The sequence below is a fragment of the Nycticebus coucang genome, chromosome 2 (assembly GCF_027406575.1).
Source record: "Nycticebus coucang isolate mNycCou1 chromosome 2, mNycCou1.pri, whole genome shotgun sequence".
NCBI lineage: Eukaryota > Metazoa > Chordata > Mammalia > Primates > Lorisidae > Nycticebus > Nycticebus coucang.
In genome coordinates, this window is record NC_069781.1 from 37,853,036 (window position 1) to 37,872,224 (window position 19,189).

Sequence of the window (19,189 nt, forward strand, 5' to 3'; positions counted from 1 at the left end):
CAAGTAGCTGGGACTACAGGAACAAAACATGTCCGGCTAATTTTTCTATTGTTTGTAGAGACAGGTCTGGCTCTTTTCAGGTTGGTCTCAAACTCCTGAGCTAAAGTGATCTATCTGCTTCAGCTTTCCAGAGTGCTAGGATTATATGGTCATGAGCCACTGTGACTAGCCAAGTTATAAAACTTTTTTAAAGGACTATAACTTGCCTAAGTCTGAAGACTGCTAAAGTAATATTCCAATCCTGATGAGCAGCACAAATTAAGTTTATAAGAATACACAGTGGTGTTCTGAACTGGCTTAGTAATCAATGAGACCTCCCCAAAATACGAACCTCAAATATAGGCCTCTCTTCCCTTCAGGTCCTTATGTAAACCAGCCTTACATTATGATGAGTCCCCAGTACTGCTGCTAAGATAATGGGCTGAAACAGTAGCCAAGTTGGGCTTGGTAGAGTGGGCTAACATGCAGTAATGAAGAAGGGTAAAACACGGGAAATTACAGAATTCAATGATGAATCTTGATGTAACTTAAATTCATTTTCAGCTGACTAGTCTAGACTATGCATCAGAATCACCCTAGTACTCAGATTTAGGGATCTTGTTTTATATAAGCAACTGAGTAAGTTCTGATTCTCATTCAGGTTTGAACACCATGGGGTAAAGGGACAACAAGGACAAGAAAGTGAAAAAAGATGTTCAAAAATAATTATCCCAGTTTAAGATATCTGAGATACTAGATCAGAATCTGGCACTTATTCAAAGTATTTCCTTCTTAGTATTACATTAAAGATACAAATTAGCAGACAGAAATACTTAGTACTTTCTAGTTAGTTAATAACAAATGTGCTTTGTCTCATTGGAATTCACTGGTGAGATTCAAAAAGTATGAAAGAGAAATGTCTCTTTAGATTAGACATAGAAGTGAAAGGTAGCAATCAATAAGTTATTAAAAGTAAACACAGCAAGAGAAAAGTTAAGTGATAAATGATTCAAGCCCCAGATGAACTCTGGCTCCTGGCAGAGACAGTTCACACCTTCGGGGTGAAGGTGCCAATTCCTGTCCTCAGAAAAGAGTAAAGAGGAAAGCACAAAAGGTGCTTCCTTCCTATTTCAAACGAGTTGGGATACAGAGGGAGGCTGCCTGTACTCTTCAAGATTCTTTTTTCCTAAATTTAAAGCTCCCCCCCCCCCCAGTTTGAGATAGATAAAGGGTTGGACTGGACCAGGCTTGCTGTCAACGTTAAATGTTAGAATTAGCACCACAAACCCTTCACTGGGTCTGAGTGTTGGCACGGGTCTCTGTCCATGTAGAATGTGAGAAAAGGTAAGTATGAATGCCATTCTTGGGAAGAAATAGCAGCTGTGAAAAGCAAAGTGAAGCACGGGAGATAAAAAGCCTGGGGAAAAGGATGGTAGGAACAGAAATGAGGTAGATATCTAGTTCCTAACTCTCCCAAAGACTATAGGGTGTCAGAGACACCCCTATACAGCAGATAATCACCCCTCAAAACTGGAAGATGCCCCAGAAAATGGTCTCTTGTCTCACCCACACCATTTGAACCCAAACTCTAACAATGCTGGAAATATTCAGAAATTTTCTTTCTTTTTTTTTTTTACCTAGAGATTACAGGAAGGAACAGAGATGGGAAATAAGACAAAAAAGACTATGAGAAAAGTCCTTGTTACCTATGACTGGAATTCACCCCACAAACCAAAGGATTTTTCACAATTACAAGGGAGGGGCAACAAAGGACACTAGATCTTTGAGGTGTCAGGAGACTGGTTGACATAGAAACTTGATGACTGGCTTAGTAAGTCTTCTACCACTTAAAATTCAGTGTTCTGTACTTAAAGAGAGGCAGAGGAAGAGTTCAGAAAAGTAGCCACTACTGTCAAATGAAGATACATGAAAGAGAAGTTGGGCCTCTTTGTTTTCTTACCCTATTAATTTCCTCCACCAGAAAATATAGTTGGATCAAACTACAATAGGGTTCACCTGTGCTTCTCACCAGGTCCTGATTTCCCTACTTGAGAGCAAAGGATCCTGAACTCCCATTCTTTTTCCTTGCCAACAGGCCTAAATCATCTATGAATTCACCTTAAGGTCTCCAGTTCTATTCCTCCACAACCCAACACTTCTACACATTTCAAGACCTTATCTGGTTCAGTTCTCACATTTCCAGATAGAAAATTTGTTCCTTGGCAGTCTTCAAACTTTACCTGACAGACATTATATGCCTTCAACCCAGCTCCTCAATCTCTAACATCTCCATTAACAATCCAGCAAACAACAAAATAGATCCACTTATCACAGTTCAATCCCACTTGAGCATTTATAGACACTGTTATCTTGATATACTCATGTTCCAAAAGCTGACTGAGTGTCCAACAGCAGCAAAGGTCCTTATTAGGATAGACATGTTGGCACCAATAATATCAAAGTTTGGTTTTTAACTACATTTTTTGTCAGTTTGGCTGGGAAGATCTGGACAGCTGGAAGTGAACTTCTCCATCATTTTCTGTTTCCTTCTTTGTATCAATTTTCCACCTGTGAAGCCCAACATCCCACCACCAAGTGCAGCTGCAATTCCTGCCATTTTGAAGCCTGCAAGGAGGCCAATAGGACCCCCCACTGCTCCTCCGATGAGTGCACCTGCCACAGGCAGAGCTGCCAGCTTGTATTTTGCAGCCTGTAGAAAAAAAAAAGAAAAAAAATTCAATTTAGAAATTGAGTTGAGAATATCTGCCTGTGGTGATGTGCATTTTCCTCTCTTTACTCCTGGCAATGCCTCTTTAACTCTTGGTACGTAATTAACCTTAGAGATTGTACTTGGTGGGGGGGGTGGGGGGAGAAGAGAAGGTATTCCACAGGTACTGCAATTGCTCCAGATCTCAGAACTTAGAGAACTGAGCTACAAAGAGTAAACTGCTACGAATTGATTTTACTTGCAAAACAATCAATTCACTGACTATCTAGCAGGCTTATTTAAACAGTTTCAGCAGCCACAGATCCTGCCAAAGCTTTTTATTTCGCACAGAGATTATTCTGTTGCTTTATGCCTCAGGTTAAAAGCAACATCCTTTGGAAAATATTAATAGATGGTCCCACTCCACGCGTGCTGTCACATACCTTACACTTTCACCCTGACTGGATTCTCGCAACCCTCTCACTCCTCCCTGAACCTCTGCAAATAGTCTCTTATAACACCAAATGCCTTATTGTAGCCTATGGTTTATTCTGTCTTTGAAGAAATTTCTATCCTGACAGAATGAATCTTAGAGTAGAATATTACAACCACTGATTTCTTGTACTACCTATGTGTCGTTTCTTCCTTATTTCCTTAATTGCTGGTTCCCTCAACATTTAAGAGAGCAGATCAATTGGGTTAATACTAGAGATTCCTGTGAGCCAGAGTACCATTGATTTGTCAGCAGGAGCAGAATCTTACCTTCCCCAAGTTTTTGGTTCCCTCTTCAACATTCACAGCAGCACTGTTGACATGGTCTGCAATGCTGTCAATCTTCTCCTGCTGAGACTAGATGCAAAGGAATTATGAGTGAGCGTTCCTGCTGGGGAGCAGCAGGGAGCCAACACACACTATTTTAATTCCTGTAATCAGGGCCCCAGGTACTGCAGCCTTGCCATCTTAATAGTGGTTCATTAATAGCATCTGATAAACCATGGCGAAAGGACAAATTCACTTTCATGAAAAAAAGGAGAGACTTAATTATTAGGTAATAAAAGGGTGGCAACTTTATAGCAAAAAGCATCTCACACTAAAATTCATTCAAACGTACAAATACATGAATCTACTTTCCAGGAGAAAAAAAACCATATGAGCATTTACACATCATGTTCTGTTTGGTGGAAAAAAACAAAAAAACAAACCAAAAACCCCACCTAACTTATCTTCTTTGAAGATTCAATTTAAAACAGGCAAGTTTACCTTAGGAGTAAAACGCCCTTGATCCAATAAACACAAATTGTTATGTTTTACGAGTGAGACTACTATATGGTTTGATCTACCATGAAAATCTTTCCACTTGGTAGGGAGCAATGAATAAATTAACTGTTCTGGGTTTTACACTTGTGTATTTTAATACACTTTAAAATCATGACAAGTTAAAATATTTCAGATCAAATATATTAATAAAGGATTCCACATAAAATGGCAACACCTGTGCTGGTACAACAGCCCCTGTGACTCATAATAGAACCTCTGAGTAGAAGGCATGTTGAAGTGATCTGCTCAAATGCCTCCAGTGACAAGAATTCATTACATGCTACAGAAACACATTCTCATTTTTAAGTTAACTTTACTTAGATTGAATTTACATATAATATGTATTCATTTTAATAGTACAGTATGGTTTATATATTTTAGCAAATATATAAACCTATGTGAACAACCATCCCAATAAGTGCATATTTTAGTTTTGTTTTTGTGATTTGCAGAAAAAAATGAGTATCTTTGATTTCAGATAAATGCCACCATCTATAATAAGTGATATAATTCAACTTAATTCTAAAGTATTTGATTGCCCTTATATGATTGACCTATTCATTTATATTGAAGTAGACATAAATAACACTCTTCTAATTCCAACTGTCATTTCATTTAGGGACATGCAGCCCAAACAACACGGCTAATTTTTTCCCAGGCTATTTCCTAGTAGCATTACTGACATCTCTTCTCCTCTCATGTGCCAAATATGTACCTTTTCACAATTAGGCCATTGGTGGTATCTTTTCATTCCAGTATTTTCCACCACTATTTTGACATCTCCTAACACAGCCCCTAAAAAGTCTCTTGTCGGTTTCCTTTGAGTATCTTTGTCAGAGACAAGTGCCACCAAGGCTCTCAAACTTCAGCATGTAGGCTTCGCTTTAGATAGAGTGCAGCACCTGGAGAGCTTCTTAAAACAGATTGCTGGGCCCTATCCCCAGAGCTTCTGCTTCTGTAGCCCTGAGGTGAAGCTTGATAATTTGATAATAAATTCCAGATGATAATAAATTCCAGATGATGCTGATGCTGCCAGTCCGTAATTCTCACAAGAACCACTATTATATATGATTAGATTAAAGGCATATTATATGTGATTAGATTAAAGGCATAACCTTTGGTCATATATTCTGTGTTCAAATCCCAGCACTGCCAACTCTGCTTTTGAACAAATTACTCAAGTTTTCTAGGTGTCGGTATTCTCATCTATCAAATAGGGATAATGATACACCTTCCTAAAGTTGAAGTGAGGATAAAATGAGATGTCTGTGGCTCAGTCGGTAAGGCGCCGGCCCCATATACTGAGGGTGGCGGGTTCAAACCCGGCCCCCGCCAAACTGCAACCAAAAAAATAGCTAGGCGTTGTGGCGGGCGCCTGTAGTCCCAGCTACTATGGAGGCTGAGGCAAGAGAATCACTTAAGCCCAGGAGTTGGAGGTTGCTGTGAGCTGTGAGAGGCCACGGCACTCTACCGAGGGCCATAAAGTGAGACTCTGTCTCTACAAAAATAAATAAATAAAATAAAATAAAATAAAATGGGATGTCTGCAAAGTATGAGGAGAAAACAGAAAAACTCATCCTGATCTCCCCAAGAAAGCGATAACTCTCATCTTTCTACCAAAACATATGTTAAACTTTTCCCTATGATGCTTGAAAATTATAGGGCACTAAAACATTAGATTTTTTTGTAGCACTTAGTTTCTATTTTCATCAGACATTAAACTTCTTTAATTCACCTTTCTTTTTCTGACCCATAGAAGCAAAAGTGCCAGCACTAATAATATCCAGCTTGTCTGGATTTCTGACACTCTATCATTGTTTCCATTTGGAACACCCCTAAAAATAATTCCAGCAAGAGAGAGGAAACTGCCAGGATTATTACCGTTTACATACCCCAAGTGTAATCTCGAGGTCTCAGGAACATATTTTATAATGCTTCTTCCTAAAAAAGGTTAAATGTTGTAACTCGATGACTCCTTTTTAAGTTAAATTGAAATTTTAAAATAATTTTAGTATTTTTTTTTTTTTTTTTGTAGAGACAGAGTCTCATTTTATGGCCCTCGGTAGAGTGCCATGGCATCACACAGCTCACAGCAACCTCCAACTCCTGGGCTTAAGTGATTCTCTTGCCTCAGCCTCCCAAGTAGCTGGGACTACAGGCGCCCGCCACAACGCCCAGCTATTTTTTTTGGTTGCAGTTCAGCCCGGGCCAGGTTTGAACCCGCCACCCTCAGTATATGGGGCCGGCGCCTTACCGACTGAGCCACAGGAGCCGCCCAATTTTAGTATTTTTTTTTAGAAAAACCCTTTGCAATAATTAGAGAAAGACCATGAGAAAAAAACCAATCCCAGGATCACTGACTATTTGAACTACAATGCCCCCCATCACTGTAATCATCAACACTTAATGAGGCCCAGCTTGCCCTAGGGAGTATCTCACATCAGCAAGTGCTTATTCACTGAGGACAAAAGCTTGCTTAGAGGGCTTGGCCATGAGGATAAGGCAGAGAGAAGACAGCCCCTCTGCTATGATCAGTAGTCATTCCTCAATTGTGCAGATCTGCCTTCCTCTTCCCTTGACTTTGCTTGGTTTGATCCTCTTCAAATTCTGCTTCTTGCGTAAAGAGGACTCAATGACACTGTTGGCAGCAAACTGGTGTCGTAGAGTTGTCAATCACTAATAGTGGTGGAATGCCACAACAGACTGCATTCAGAGCTGACCCAGTCATCACTTGCACTATGTCCTTGACTCTTTATGCTGAGCCAAACCATCCATATACAACCTCGGCCCCAGCTAGGAAGCCAGGCTCATAATAATGGAGCTTCATCACCTCTATCTAACCAACCTCCCCTTTTGCTCATGTTTGTTTTCATCTGACTAGGCCCCTCATATATGATAATCTTCAAAATCCCTGCCTGACATTTTATAGATTGGCACCCCATATATGGTCTCAGCATTCCTTTAAAAATCGGTTAAACTATTTATGAGGGCCAGGGCGGTGTTTCTTAGAGTAATTAATAGATCCCCTTTTAAAGAAAAAAATTCTCAGTCAATAAGAATATGTCTATAGATTTTATTTTAAGAAATACTGAATTAAGTCCCCCTAATTGAACTGAAAATAGTAACTAAAATCTTGATGAGCAGTTATAGGAATACCTACATTTCTGAAAAAAATGTCATTTTGGTGGGTGCAGTGGCTCATGCCTGTAATCTCAGCACTCTGGGAGGCCAAGAAGGAGGATGACTTGAGGCCAGGAGTCTGAGACTAGCCTGAACAACATAGGGAGATCCCATTGCTACAAAAACTTTAAAAAATTAGCTGGCCATGGTTGTGTGCACCTGTAAGTTCTAGCCACTTTGGAGGTTGAGAAAGGAGGATCGCTTGAATCCAGGAACTTAAGGTGACAGTGAGCTATGATCAGGCCACTATACTTGAGCCTATGTGACAGAGCAAGACTCTATCTTAAAAAAAAGAAATGTGATTTATAAAGTTATTATTAATACTTATCAATCAGAATGCAATTTGGGCAGATGAATTAAAAATAATTGGTTTTTTCCTTGAATGTTTGTTGTAGACACTTATAGTATTCTCTATATTAAGTAACAGTAATACGTTCAACAAATTCATCCCCAAATCTATTTATATCAACAATAATGGTCTTTCTTGAGAGTTTTGATAGTAGTTGTGCAGTTTTTTAAATGTTCTTAGAAAGATACGAGTTTTCTTAAGAAGATAATGCCAAAACTCCAGGTATTTTCCTTTATTCCTTTCTAAATTCCAGCCAGCCTTCACAGCCAACCTCTAGTCTTAGTTCTTGACCAATCCAATGAAAACTGAGTTATCCTGAGTTACCCGCTTCTAAACTCCTATTGTATAGAACATGTACTCCTTAATCGCATTCAATCACACACACTGAAAACTGCAGAAACAAATCTACAATTTCTATATATGTAGGCAGAGTAAATGATTATTTTGGCCTAGCATAGACAATAAGCAGAGTAGAACATCATAGAATTCAGCAGTTGGAAAGGGACTGAAGGAAACACTAGGTAGTAATGGTGGTAGCAAAAGTAAAAATTTATGCAAGGAGCCAAGGAGGGAATAAAATAAGGAAAAAGACAAAAACTAAGAATGCAGCAGGGGTCAGTGAAAGGGAAGAGGATGGGAAGTAACAAACATTATCTCACTTAACATTCCCATCAGTTTTACAAAGCTCATTGTTGTCAAATAACATCCTGAAGGTCATACAGATAACAACAAGAGGAATTTAATCTAATCCCTTCCAACTTTACTTTCATGCATCCAGAGCAAAATTACAAAAGCCATAGGGAATAAGGTCAAAGGTGAAAGGTAGAAGTCAAAGACAAGCAACAAGGGTGAGACACTGTTGAATTTCTGACCCAGGGTTCTTTAAATTTCTATTGACCAGAAATAGGGCTGGTTACAAAGTTATAAGAAGAGAAGAGGGCATTTGAGCAATAAAGCTTGAAAAAATATAGAGTAGATGCCAACTAGATACTAATTTATTAACATTTATTGAACTTTATTCTTTGTCATTAACTTTGTAAGTTCTTTTTATTGCAGTAAAATACACATAAATTTGCCATTTCAACCATTTTTAAGTGTATTACTTAGTGGCAGTAAGAATATCCACAATGTTGTACAACCATTACCACCATCTTATAGGTTCTTTTTTATACTATTTTCTATTCTTTATTGAGCTTAGCACAAAGCTTATGCATATAGAAAGTGCTCCTTAAATACATAGTTAATTTGCCTAGATACTATGAAGTCCATGTGATGATAATGAAAGGATGTGGTCACTCTGGTTAAGTTCCCAGGTCATTCTGTACCTAAATGGAGCTTCTGTAAGTCTGTGGCCATGTGGTCATGAGAACTTAGTCACTCTGGGAATAATAATCAGGGGTTCTCTTTTGAGCTTTTGCCTAATAGCATTCTGTCTCATGTCCTACACAGATTATTATAAATAAGACATTTGTATAAATCTATGGCTGCAGCCAGGATCTTCCTGCACATATCTTCATGAGATTAGGAGTTAAGAGCTGCTACATAACTTAATCAAACATGCAACTATCAAATGGCCACAAACCCTTAATTTTCCTTTCATGTGCCTACCCCCAATGGAAGGGAAAATGTATTTGTTTTGAGTGAGAAGAATTTTGTACATGTTTAGTTTGTTTTTTAAATCAACTTTATTGAAGTATAATTTACATACATTAAACAAATTTTAAGTGTACAGATAAATGACTCTTGGCAAATGTATATATTTATGTAACCTTACACGTATAGATTTTACAAACTGCATTAGATTCAGAGATTAGTACAATAATTTTAGTTCTAAAAACAATAGACATTTTGGGATTCTTGTTCTATCATTCCCTTCTATAGGCAAATATATTAATAGATTGTACATATAACTGATTCAGAAACTTCAAACATTTTGCTTCTTCTGACTTAGAGGCATCAGAAATAATTCAAACAATTTACTGCATACAATTTTTGGTATTACATGTTGAGAAAATATCTACAAACTAGAACATAAGCAGAGTAAGTGGCCAGTGCTGAAAAGCCTAGAAATTATATTGCAGGAGGAATACAAAAGAATCATGTGTTCTTAAAGAGTAGAAAATATGGTGGATGGGATACAGTGAAGAAGGACGATATTAGTTTCAAGATGTTGGAAAACTTTTATATGGAAAAAAAACAAAACTTGTTCAGTACGTGACTCTACACAGGACAAAAATATCAAAGAAAAGTTATTACAGAGTTGAGTTTACATAAGGGAGAACTAAGAGTGACAGCCTCCCAATAGAATGGTTGAATTATCAACTGTCTCTGAACTGTAATTGTTCAAAAAGAGGCTAAAAGACCATTTATTTGAGAAGCTAGAGCAAGAATAAAGAGACTGGATTAGTTGGCTTCTTAAAGTCCTATCCCATCCCAATTCTGAGACTGTGTGATCTAGGAAGTTGTAATTTAAAACCAGATTTCAGAGAAAACATACTCAAAGATGGACAAACCCAAATTCATGGTTTAATCAAGAACAAAGAAGTAAACCTAGACAGATACATAAGTAGCAAGATATGTGCCTATGTGGACATACACACATATCTATACACACACATGCATATATACCCTGCCTTCCCTTAATTCCTGGGAAGGAAAAATAAGAACAGTTTAGAAACTCTATTCTATCTTTCCCACCAAATCTACTCTGTGTTCCTTAATTTATTAACAGTATCATTGGTACCCATTAGACAGAATAAAGCTTTAATCCTTCTCATCTTTGACTCTATCTTCCTCTAATTTCTGCCAAGTCTACCCCAGAAATACCTCCCAGTAGTCCTTTACCTCTATACTGGTATACTGGTATTGCCATGGCTCCATTCTTTGCAGTTGATTTCCTAGCTAGTCATCCTATCCATGACTTCCTCCTCTTGCACCACAGTGATCTTTCTAAAGCAAAGACTAGATTACATTGGCTCCTTAATGCCTACAAAATAAGGTTCCAATTCTTTAGTATGGCATTCAATGCCATTACAATCTAGCCCAACTCCTCTTTGCTTATCCATGGTACCTCATACTTTTGTTATACTATAGTACTTGTCATTCTGGAACCGGCCACACACTTCCCTATTCCATGTCTTTGTTCAGCTCTTCTCAGGGGATTAATGCACCCCCTTAATCCTACCTGTGTACATTTATTATTTCTCAAGACTCATGTAAATGCTGCGTGTCTATGTAAAGCTATCCCTAATGCTTTCACCTCACACCCCCTGTCTCCTTTCATTGGAATTAAATGCTTCTCCTTGGAGCTGACAGTACCTTAATACCTTATTCCTGCATTTAGCTAGCACGCTTGATCGCTCAGTTTTGGGGGTCCAAGCCTATTGTCACACACAACAGAATCTCCAAAGGCAGAGGGGCAGGCTTCATTTATTTCTGTATCCAACATGTCCTACTCCTAATGCCAAGCATCTAACACAGTACCATTTACATAACAAGTGCATCACAAGTGCTTATTAAATTGTACTAAAATTTGAGGACAGACCTCTATCCATGGCTCAATACCAGTCTTTAAAATTATAACTTGTGTTAAAATTCCAATCAAAAGCCTAGTGATTGGTAAGAGCTTCTAACAATTCTGAGCCAAAAATGGTATATACTTACATTTACTATGAGAGAGAAATCAGTGACCAGTTGGTTAAGTTCAATTAGGTCCTTAAAAAGAGAGAGAAAGAAGTTACTTTTATGTTTCACAGCTACCAAAAAGAAAATAATTTTTAACATACCGCTTCTAAGGTTTCCCATGATTCTGCAGCATTTTGATCTCGAGGAATTTCAGGCAATATATGTATCTGAGTCAGACTCTGAGAACTAGCTTCAGCTTCAGTAGTGTGAAATGCTCCTGGATGAACATAGCCCCATGTTTAAAATTTATTTGCTTTGTTATAAAGTAGGTAGCATCAATCAATTTCATAAAACAACTGTCATGTAAAATGCTTAATAATTAAATTAAGTACCTGGATTAACAATAAATTGTTACCACTGCCACTGCTACTAATGCTATTACTAACAGAGCTTATCACATTTACAGTCAAGTTCAGCCAGTACAGACTGGTAAGAACTGATTCTGATAAGTATGCAGTACTATGTGAGCATGGAAGAGTAGTATTTAACCTAGACTTGAGGAGGGAAGAGTGGTCAAAGAAGGTTCTGAAGCTGAAGCCTGAGGATGAACAGAAACTACAATATAGTGGACTGGGCCAGGGTGGAGGGAGAAGCAGAGAGTTTTCAGGTCAAGGAGAACTGTGTGTGCGTAAGACTTGACAAGGAGAAAACCAACGATTGAGGCTGGAAATCTAAGGTGAGATTATTTGTGGCACTGTAAACTCTTAAAGAGTTTTATCTTTCTCATAAGATCAGTATGTTACCATTTAAAAGAGTTAGAGCTTGATGGGAAGCTAGAAGCTAATATGCCATAATCATATTTTAGATTTAGAAAGGAAATATAAATTATACCAATCTAGAAATCTGGAACACATCAAGGATAGAGTTAAATAGTGAAAACATTAGGTGGGAGACTTTCCAATATGTCCAGTGTAAAATAATGATGATCTGCTGGGGCGGCGCCTGTGGCTCAAAGGGGTAGGGCGCCGGCCTCATATGCCGGAGGTGGCAGGTTCAAACCCAGCCCCGGCCAAAAACTGTAAAAAAATAAATAAATAAATAATGATGATGATTTGCTTTAGGATAATGACATTTGAAATGGAGAGAAGAGATCTGAAGTTCTTTTTCCCCTTCACTTTAAGTTCACCACTTACCTTTTCCAAGCACTGCATTATGTATTATGTTAGGTACCAAGGGTGAAAAGGTGAATAATACAGAGTACCTGCACTCCAAAAACTTATATTCTAGAAGAGCTGGACATGCAAAGCGACAATCATAAAATAACTGGAGAGTACCTGGGTGTGTTTCTTCTAGATAAATAGTATTTTAAGGGGGTTCAAAGCCAGGTGGCACCTGATCCAGCTGGATATGGTATGCAGTTTATAGGAAGGCTTTCTAGAAAAGATGTTATTAGGCAAAGAAGAGAAGAATATAAATTCTAGGTACAAAAGCCAGCATGAACAAAGGTCCTCAAGGATGAAATAATACAGCTAACTTAAAATCAGCACTTTGTGTCACCAAAGCGTGGCTAAGAGGGAACTTTTAGTTCAGTTAAAGACTTTGGATGTTATCTGGCAAACAATAGAGAGCTGCTGAAAAGTAATAGCAGGGAAATGAAATGGTGATATGTGACACCTGATTTATTCCTAAAAGTAAGGCATTATAACTCTAAATTCATATTCCTTCTGGATTCCTTTTTCCAATCAAGCCTATAATTGAATAGTGTTTTATTAAGCTGTATTACTATTTTACCTTCAAAGTTTATGAACACTTTAATTCTCAAGGAAAAATGTGTATGAATTGTTTAGGAAAGGCAAAAAGTAATCTATAGTTTTATCAGAACTGACATTGTTCTTTTAATTTTAAATCTTGGCAAGGCATTGTGGCTCACATCTGTAATCCCAGCATTTTGGAGGCTCAGGTGGGAACTGTTTCAGACCAGGAGTTCAAGACAAGACTGAACTTGTCAGTCAACAAAGTGAGACCCTGTCTCTATAAAAAATTAGCCAACCATGGTAATGTGGTAGTCCTAGCTATTTGGGTGGCTAAGGTGGGAGAATCTCTTGAACCAGGAGTTCAAGGTTGGAATGAGCTTTGATTGTGCCACTGCACACCAGCTTGGGCAACAGAGACAAAATCTCTTAAAAAATAAACAAAAAAAACTTATTTGAATATATTTCTTTAATTTGAACAGCAAAAACATCAGATATAGAGTAAGTTTTACATTACAACACTGTGGCAAATATCCAACATTTTTAAACCTCTCAGTGATTTTTATAAATGTTTAAAATAGTTATTGACTCCATATCCTAAGTTATTATCATAAAGATATTTTCATTTTCTAGTAGAGATGGGGTCTTGTTGCTCAGGCTGATCTCGAACTTGGGAGCTCAAGCAATCCACTGGCCTCGGCCTCCCGGAGTGCTAGGATTATAAGCATGAGCCACCGTGCCTGGCCTAGGTATCTTTTTCATAATTAGAGACCTTAAAATTGCCAGATAAGCCTGGAGGTCTAAATTATGTACTCCTTATTTTATTATGTATGTTGATATTAATTATGAAAGATTACTTTTTACTTAGTACTTTCGTCCTTAGAAATTTTACCTAGAAACATGTCTGTAAAAAATTGGTCTGTATTAGGTCTTTCATTTTTTTCTTAGTATTAGATGTTTGTTTAGTAAAAATTAAAAATAGCCTTTTCCCCTCCTTCTTTTGGATAGGGACAGAAGAGGACCTGAAATGAGGTGTTTACTGAGGCAAACAATTGAAAATTAAATCTGTACTTTATGAAAATGAATACTAACATTTTTCTTCCTCATTTTTTAATATTACTATGTTAGATAATGATCTAAGTTGTTTAAATTACAAATTTGTGATCCAGATATAAAATAGAAGTATTTCAATAAAAAAGATATTTTCACTTTCATGTCAACCAAGATAAATACTCTGTGACTTTTTTCCATTTAATATTCCTATGTACTTCAATTTCTTTAATATTATGATTAATAAAGATAACTTCATTATCATTAACAGACCAAGTATAAAGCAGAACTTTATAACCATGCCCACTCTAAAGATTTTTTAAAGCCATAATCTATGTACTATTAAGGAGGATTCAAACAAAGTATGTGAGGGTACCATATATAAATTCTTTGTCTAAAAAATAAGGGATGGGAAATGTTTGACATTTTAAACAAACATAAAAGATTTCCTTCAATAAAAATTAAGAAATGTTTAAGTCATTTACGTCTCACTAGAAACCAAACTGCGTATGCATCGTAGTTCAAATAGAGTTTTAGAACAAAGAAGTCTGTTCTCTTCCATAGAAAACCTTGCTGTAAACTTACAACTCTGAACATGACTAATCAATTCAAGGCATGACTATCAATTAAGAAAGCAAACCTTTTAATTTCTACAACTTCCATAATTCATTTATTCCAGCTTGCATTAAAAATCATTACCTCAGTGATCATCCTTTGACTTTGAACTTTTATAAACTGCTTTGGACATGCTGAGGCAAAACACTGAAACATTATAGTTTCAAGATAGAAATCAAAACTTCTATTTCACATCACATCACATCACATAATAATCTTAGTTCCAGCCACACACAAACAGGTGTAAGCACAAAAGGCAAGGAGAATACAGTATGTATCACCTACCACTGTTTTTCAAATGTACAACTAGTTTCAAAACCTTTAATTGGCTATAAACTCAAACATTAAGATAGCTGACTCACTTTAGTTGAAGTAAAGAATAAGGTAAACAACATGGATACCAGACTGTTCTCATACATATGTATGTGTGTGTGTGTGTATATGTGTGTCTGTGTATATATGCTGTTTATATAGCCAAATATTCTTTCCTATTTTCTTTCTCCATGCTTCGTGATCAGTACTGATTCCACCAAGAATTAAGTAGCACAATATATATGACATTTCCACTAAACATTATTACATTAGAAAAAGTTTCATTATAAATATAAATTAATCCAAAAGCATCTCTTACATTTTTTTCAAGTTCAGGTGGTTTTAAAAATAGTAAAATTAGGGCGGCGCCTGTGGCTCAAGGAGTAGGGCGCCGGTCCCATATGCCGGAGGTGGTGGGTTCAAACCCAGCCCCAGCCAAAAAAAAAAAAAAAAAAATAGTAAAATTAATTTGCTGATCATCTACATACACCTATCTCTCAAAATAAATGACTTCTAAGTCATGGCTTAACTTAGCTGCAAACAAATACTTTCAAGAAAATTAAGGCCATCAGAAAATACATTTTCTGAATCATATAATAAAAACTATCTATATGTTTCACAAAACTGTTCGGTACATGTATATATCTCTGATAAAAATCTAATATTTCATCAAATTCAATATGTTGGTCTGAAGTTCCCAGCAGTTCTAAGATTGGATTCTTTTCTTTTGTGAATATTGTTTAAAATGTATTAAGATTCTTTTCCTATTGGGCTGCTGAAGTGTGTGTCCTGGGAGTAAAGAACGACAAAGATGGAGAAAAGCACAGATTCACTCTGTATGACTTGAATCACCTTTCTAAACATAATCAGATTTGTAGGCTCATCACTTCTCTTGGTGGGAAGCAATATGCTAAAAATGAAACCACATACTCAAGTGAGACAGAACGGAGTTTCTCAGATCAAACAAGATCGGCAGAGAAGATTTGCTTCTCAGAATCTGGACAAAAGCAACAGCAAAATCATCGCAGCTTTCCCCTAAACTTAATAAGCTTCTTTCATTCTCCAGAGAACATAAGACATCCTATTCTACTTGTTATTTCTATCTGTAAATGAAAAACTATTTTTGTATTTTTGATCTCACCCATGGAAATATGGCAACATTGCTCCTGAATCTCTGCTGATGTTTCCAACCAATTTATTTAAAATCAGATTGAATTTGTAAAGGAAAAAGTATTTTAAGGCACTTACCATTTATGCAAATAAAACACATTTTCCATATACGCTGATGCTACTATAATGAGTAGCTAAAGCAAAAATAAGGAAAAACCAGAGAGAAAAGGATAAAACATGCAAAATGACAAAGAGTCTACAGCTAGAAGACCACGTATGGAACAAACCTAATTCCTACCCCAGTATTAAAGTCTTACGTAAATTAGTTACCTGCTTTCTTTTTTTTTTTTTTTGGCCAGGGCTGGGTTTGAACCCACCACCTCCGGCATATGGTACTGGCACCCTACTCCTTTGAGCCACAGGTGCTGCCCCTAGTTACCTGTTTTCTTTTAATTTTTCTCCTCCTTTCCTATCCTCTGGATTGTTAATAACATTTCTGGATTTAAGGCAATATATTAGAAATTCTCGCACTTGGTGAAATATTTGATGAGACAGCAATGTTTTAAGTGCATTATGTTGGCAATTTTTCATAGTCAAAGCACAACATGACTAACATCATTCAAAACTTGAAATTCTGCACAGTTTTAGGTACAACTTAGGTATGTGATTTTATATATAGAATAACTAATTTAAAAAAATCAGAACTAGTTTCAGAGATTTAATTTTGTACTTTTCTCCCAGATCTTTAGTATATTTGGTGTTCCATGAGTTGAGAAGTTTGAGAATCCAGAGAGGTGGGAAACGAATTTTAATTGCTGTTTCTTTTCTCTCATTCTCTGGTTTACTGCAGCCTTTTTCATTTCCTCTATATACATGCTTCCTCCAATTCTGCCAACCTTTTTTTTTTTTTTTTTAAACACTAGTCAGCTTATGGAGAAAGTTAATTGCCAGAAAACTGGGTAAACTGCCAGGTTTTTTTTTCTTCTAATAATCACCCAATTCCTCTAATGATATATAAACCCAAATTTGTTCGGTCCAAACAGTTCTACTGGTAGAAACACAAACAATGCAATAATAAAATGTAAATTAAAACAAGCATTAGAATATTATCATATTGAGAAGAAAATCTTGAATACAATTCAAAAGTTTTGTTTAAAAGGAGATTGCTGGTGATGGACAATTCAAAGATAAATAGCAAAAGGGAAACTGATGCCAGGTACTCGTCCAAGAAAATCCAGTTGATCGTCACTGTTATTCCAGCTGTCACAACTATCACAATGTCTAAGTACATAAGATGTTCCCCTAATCACACAGAAGTATAAAGCCCAGTTTCTCTACATATGAACATTAAGCTTCAGAGATAAGAACAGCCTTCAACTTCACCAATATGCTAGTAACTACAAACTATCAAAAAGCATTCTTCCCAAATATTCTTCGACTAAGGGCTGAGTGCTAGTATCTCCTTCTCACCAAAACATTTTAGGTACTAGTTATCCAAACAGTGAAGTAATTGTGGCACATCTGAAATTATAAAATTGTCTCTAAAACGATCTTTATTTATATTTATAAAATATTTATGAATAGTCATCTATGCGCCAACTATTATGCTATGAACTAAGGATACCACAAAAGAAAGATTACCCAGAAACTCTGAATAGTGGCCTTAATGTTTCTTCCAATTTTTTTTATTTCCTTATAAATTACTTAATCATTAGCACTGAGAATAAAATATTAAAAATAATCTGGCTTTGGTGATGGAGCGTGGTGCAGGAGTGCCCTAGGTAAATAAAAAGAGAAAAACCAGGTGGGTATAGATTCTGTCATAATTTGTAATTTATTTATGCCCCACCTTTTCTGTAAGGATTAAAGGCAGCTTAGAAGGATTTATAAAATGTAACAAGATGAGCTAAATTAAAAATAAAAGAGAAACACAGAAACCAAAAAAGGAAAACAAGGGCAGCAGTTATAAAACACAACTGAGAAAAGTTTAAAATTCTGGCTTTTGGTGGTTAAAAGAATTTGGTTTTATGCTTTCAAGTAGCAACTCAAGTAGTGAAGCTTTATCAGTTATTCTATTTAATACCAGTAAGATAAAAAAAATTAAGCCAAGAATTTTTTCAGAGTTGAAGACATTACAATGGGATGAACAATTATCAATTACATCCTTAGAAGAAATATAATGACAAGTTTAACAGGGCTGTTTCTTAGAAGTTGACAGCATGGCCCCCACTACGGACTTTTTAATGTTGTCAGTTAGTCAGAGAATTGCCCTGGAAAATAGATCTAACATCCCCTGTGAAAACTGAAATGCATAAGAAAAAAGGTGTAAATGAGAAGGTCACCCCTGTACCTGGAAAGGAGTGATGAACACACAGTAGATAAGAATGACATTATCCTTAGGAAGAATTTAAAAGTTGCTTTTCAATACCTAGACAAATGGGTACTTGAAGTCCTGAAGTTCTACCCTATATAGCACAGCCTCAAAATTTTTATTCTGCGTAATTCCAGTACATATTTCCAGGCACAGTCAGTATCCAAAGACTCAGCATATTGGGAGAGTAGGTGATCTCTGAAGACCTATTGATAATCTGCAATATCTACCCCTTCAAGTGAGCTTTAACTAGCTGCATTACTATAATCGAGAATAAGAATTAGTCTCATTAATATGCCAACATAATACTTTGAAGAACTGGAAAATATAGTTCTTCATTTTGTATAGAACCAGAAATGAAACCCGTATAGCCAAGAGAATTCTTAATAATAAAAACAAAGCCAGAGGCATCACTTCAAGTTATATTACAAGTCCACAGTGATCAAAACAGCATGGTATGGGCACAAAAATAGAGAACTAGACATATGGAACAGAACAGAAAACCAAGAGATGAAGCCAGTCTCTTATTGCCATCACTTATTGCCAAACAAAAGCATACACCAGGGAAAAGAATCCCTATTCAATAAATGGTGCTGGGAGAACTGGATAACCACATGTAAAAGACTGAAATTGGACCCACACCTTTTACCACTTACAAAAATTGACTCCAGATGGATAGAAGATTTAAATCTAAGACATGAAATAATAAAAATCCTAGAAGAAGGTTTGGGAAAAACTCTTGGAAGATGTCAGCCTGTGGAAAGATTTTATGAAGACTTTAGTGGCAATGACAACAACAACAACAAACAAATGGGACTTAACAA

The 19,189-nt window shown here is 36.5% G+C and overlaps 1 protein-coding gene across 7 annotated transcripts in view; it reads right to left on the bottom strand.

The window, feature by feature from the left end:
- Positions 1-1,659: 1,659 nt before the first annotated feature.
- The window catches only part of STX17 (syntaxin 17), an 89,386-nt gene continuing 71,856 nt past the window's right edge, over positions 1,660-19,189 (bottom strand). For all 7 annotated transcript variants that reach the window (XM_053567605.1, XM_053567641.1, XM_053567659.1 and 4 more), the window contains exons 5-8: positions 11,318-11,433; positions 11,196-11,246; positions 3,449-3,535; positions 1,660-2,689 (exon numbers count right to left, since the gene is read on the bottom strand). In XM_053567605.1, coding sequence (XP_053423580.1) covers positions 2,450-2,689; positions 3,449-3,535; positions 11,196-11,246; positions 11,318-11,433 — 494 coding nt within the window. In that variant the 3' untranslated portion in view covers positions 1,660-2,449. The remainder of the gene's footprint in view (positions 2,690-3,448; positions 3,536-11,195; positions 11,247-11,317; positions 11,434-19,189) is intronic.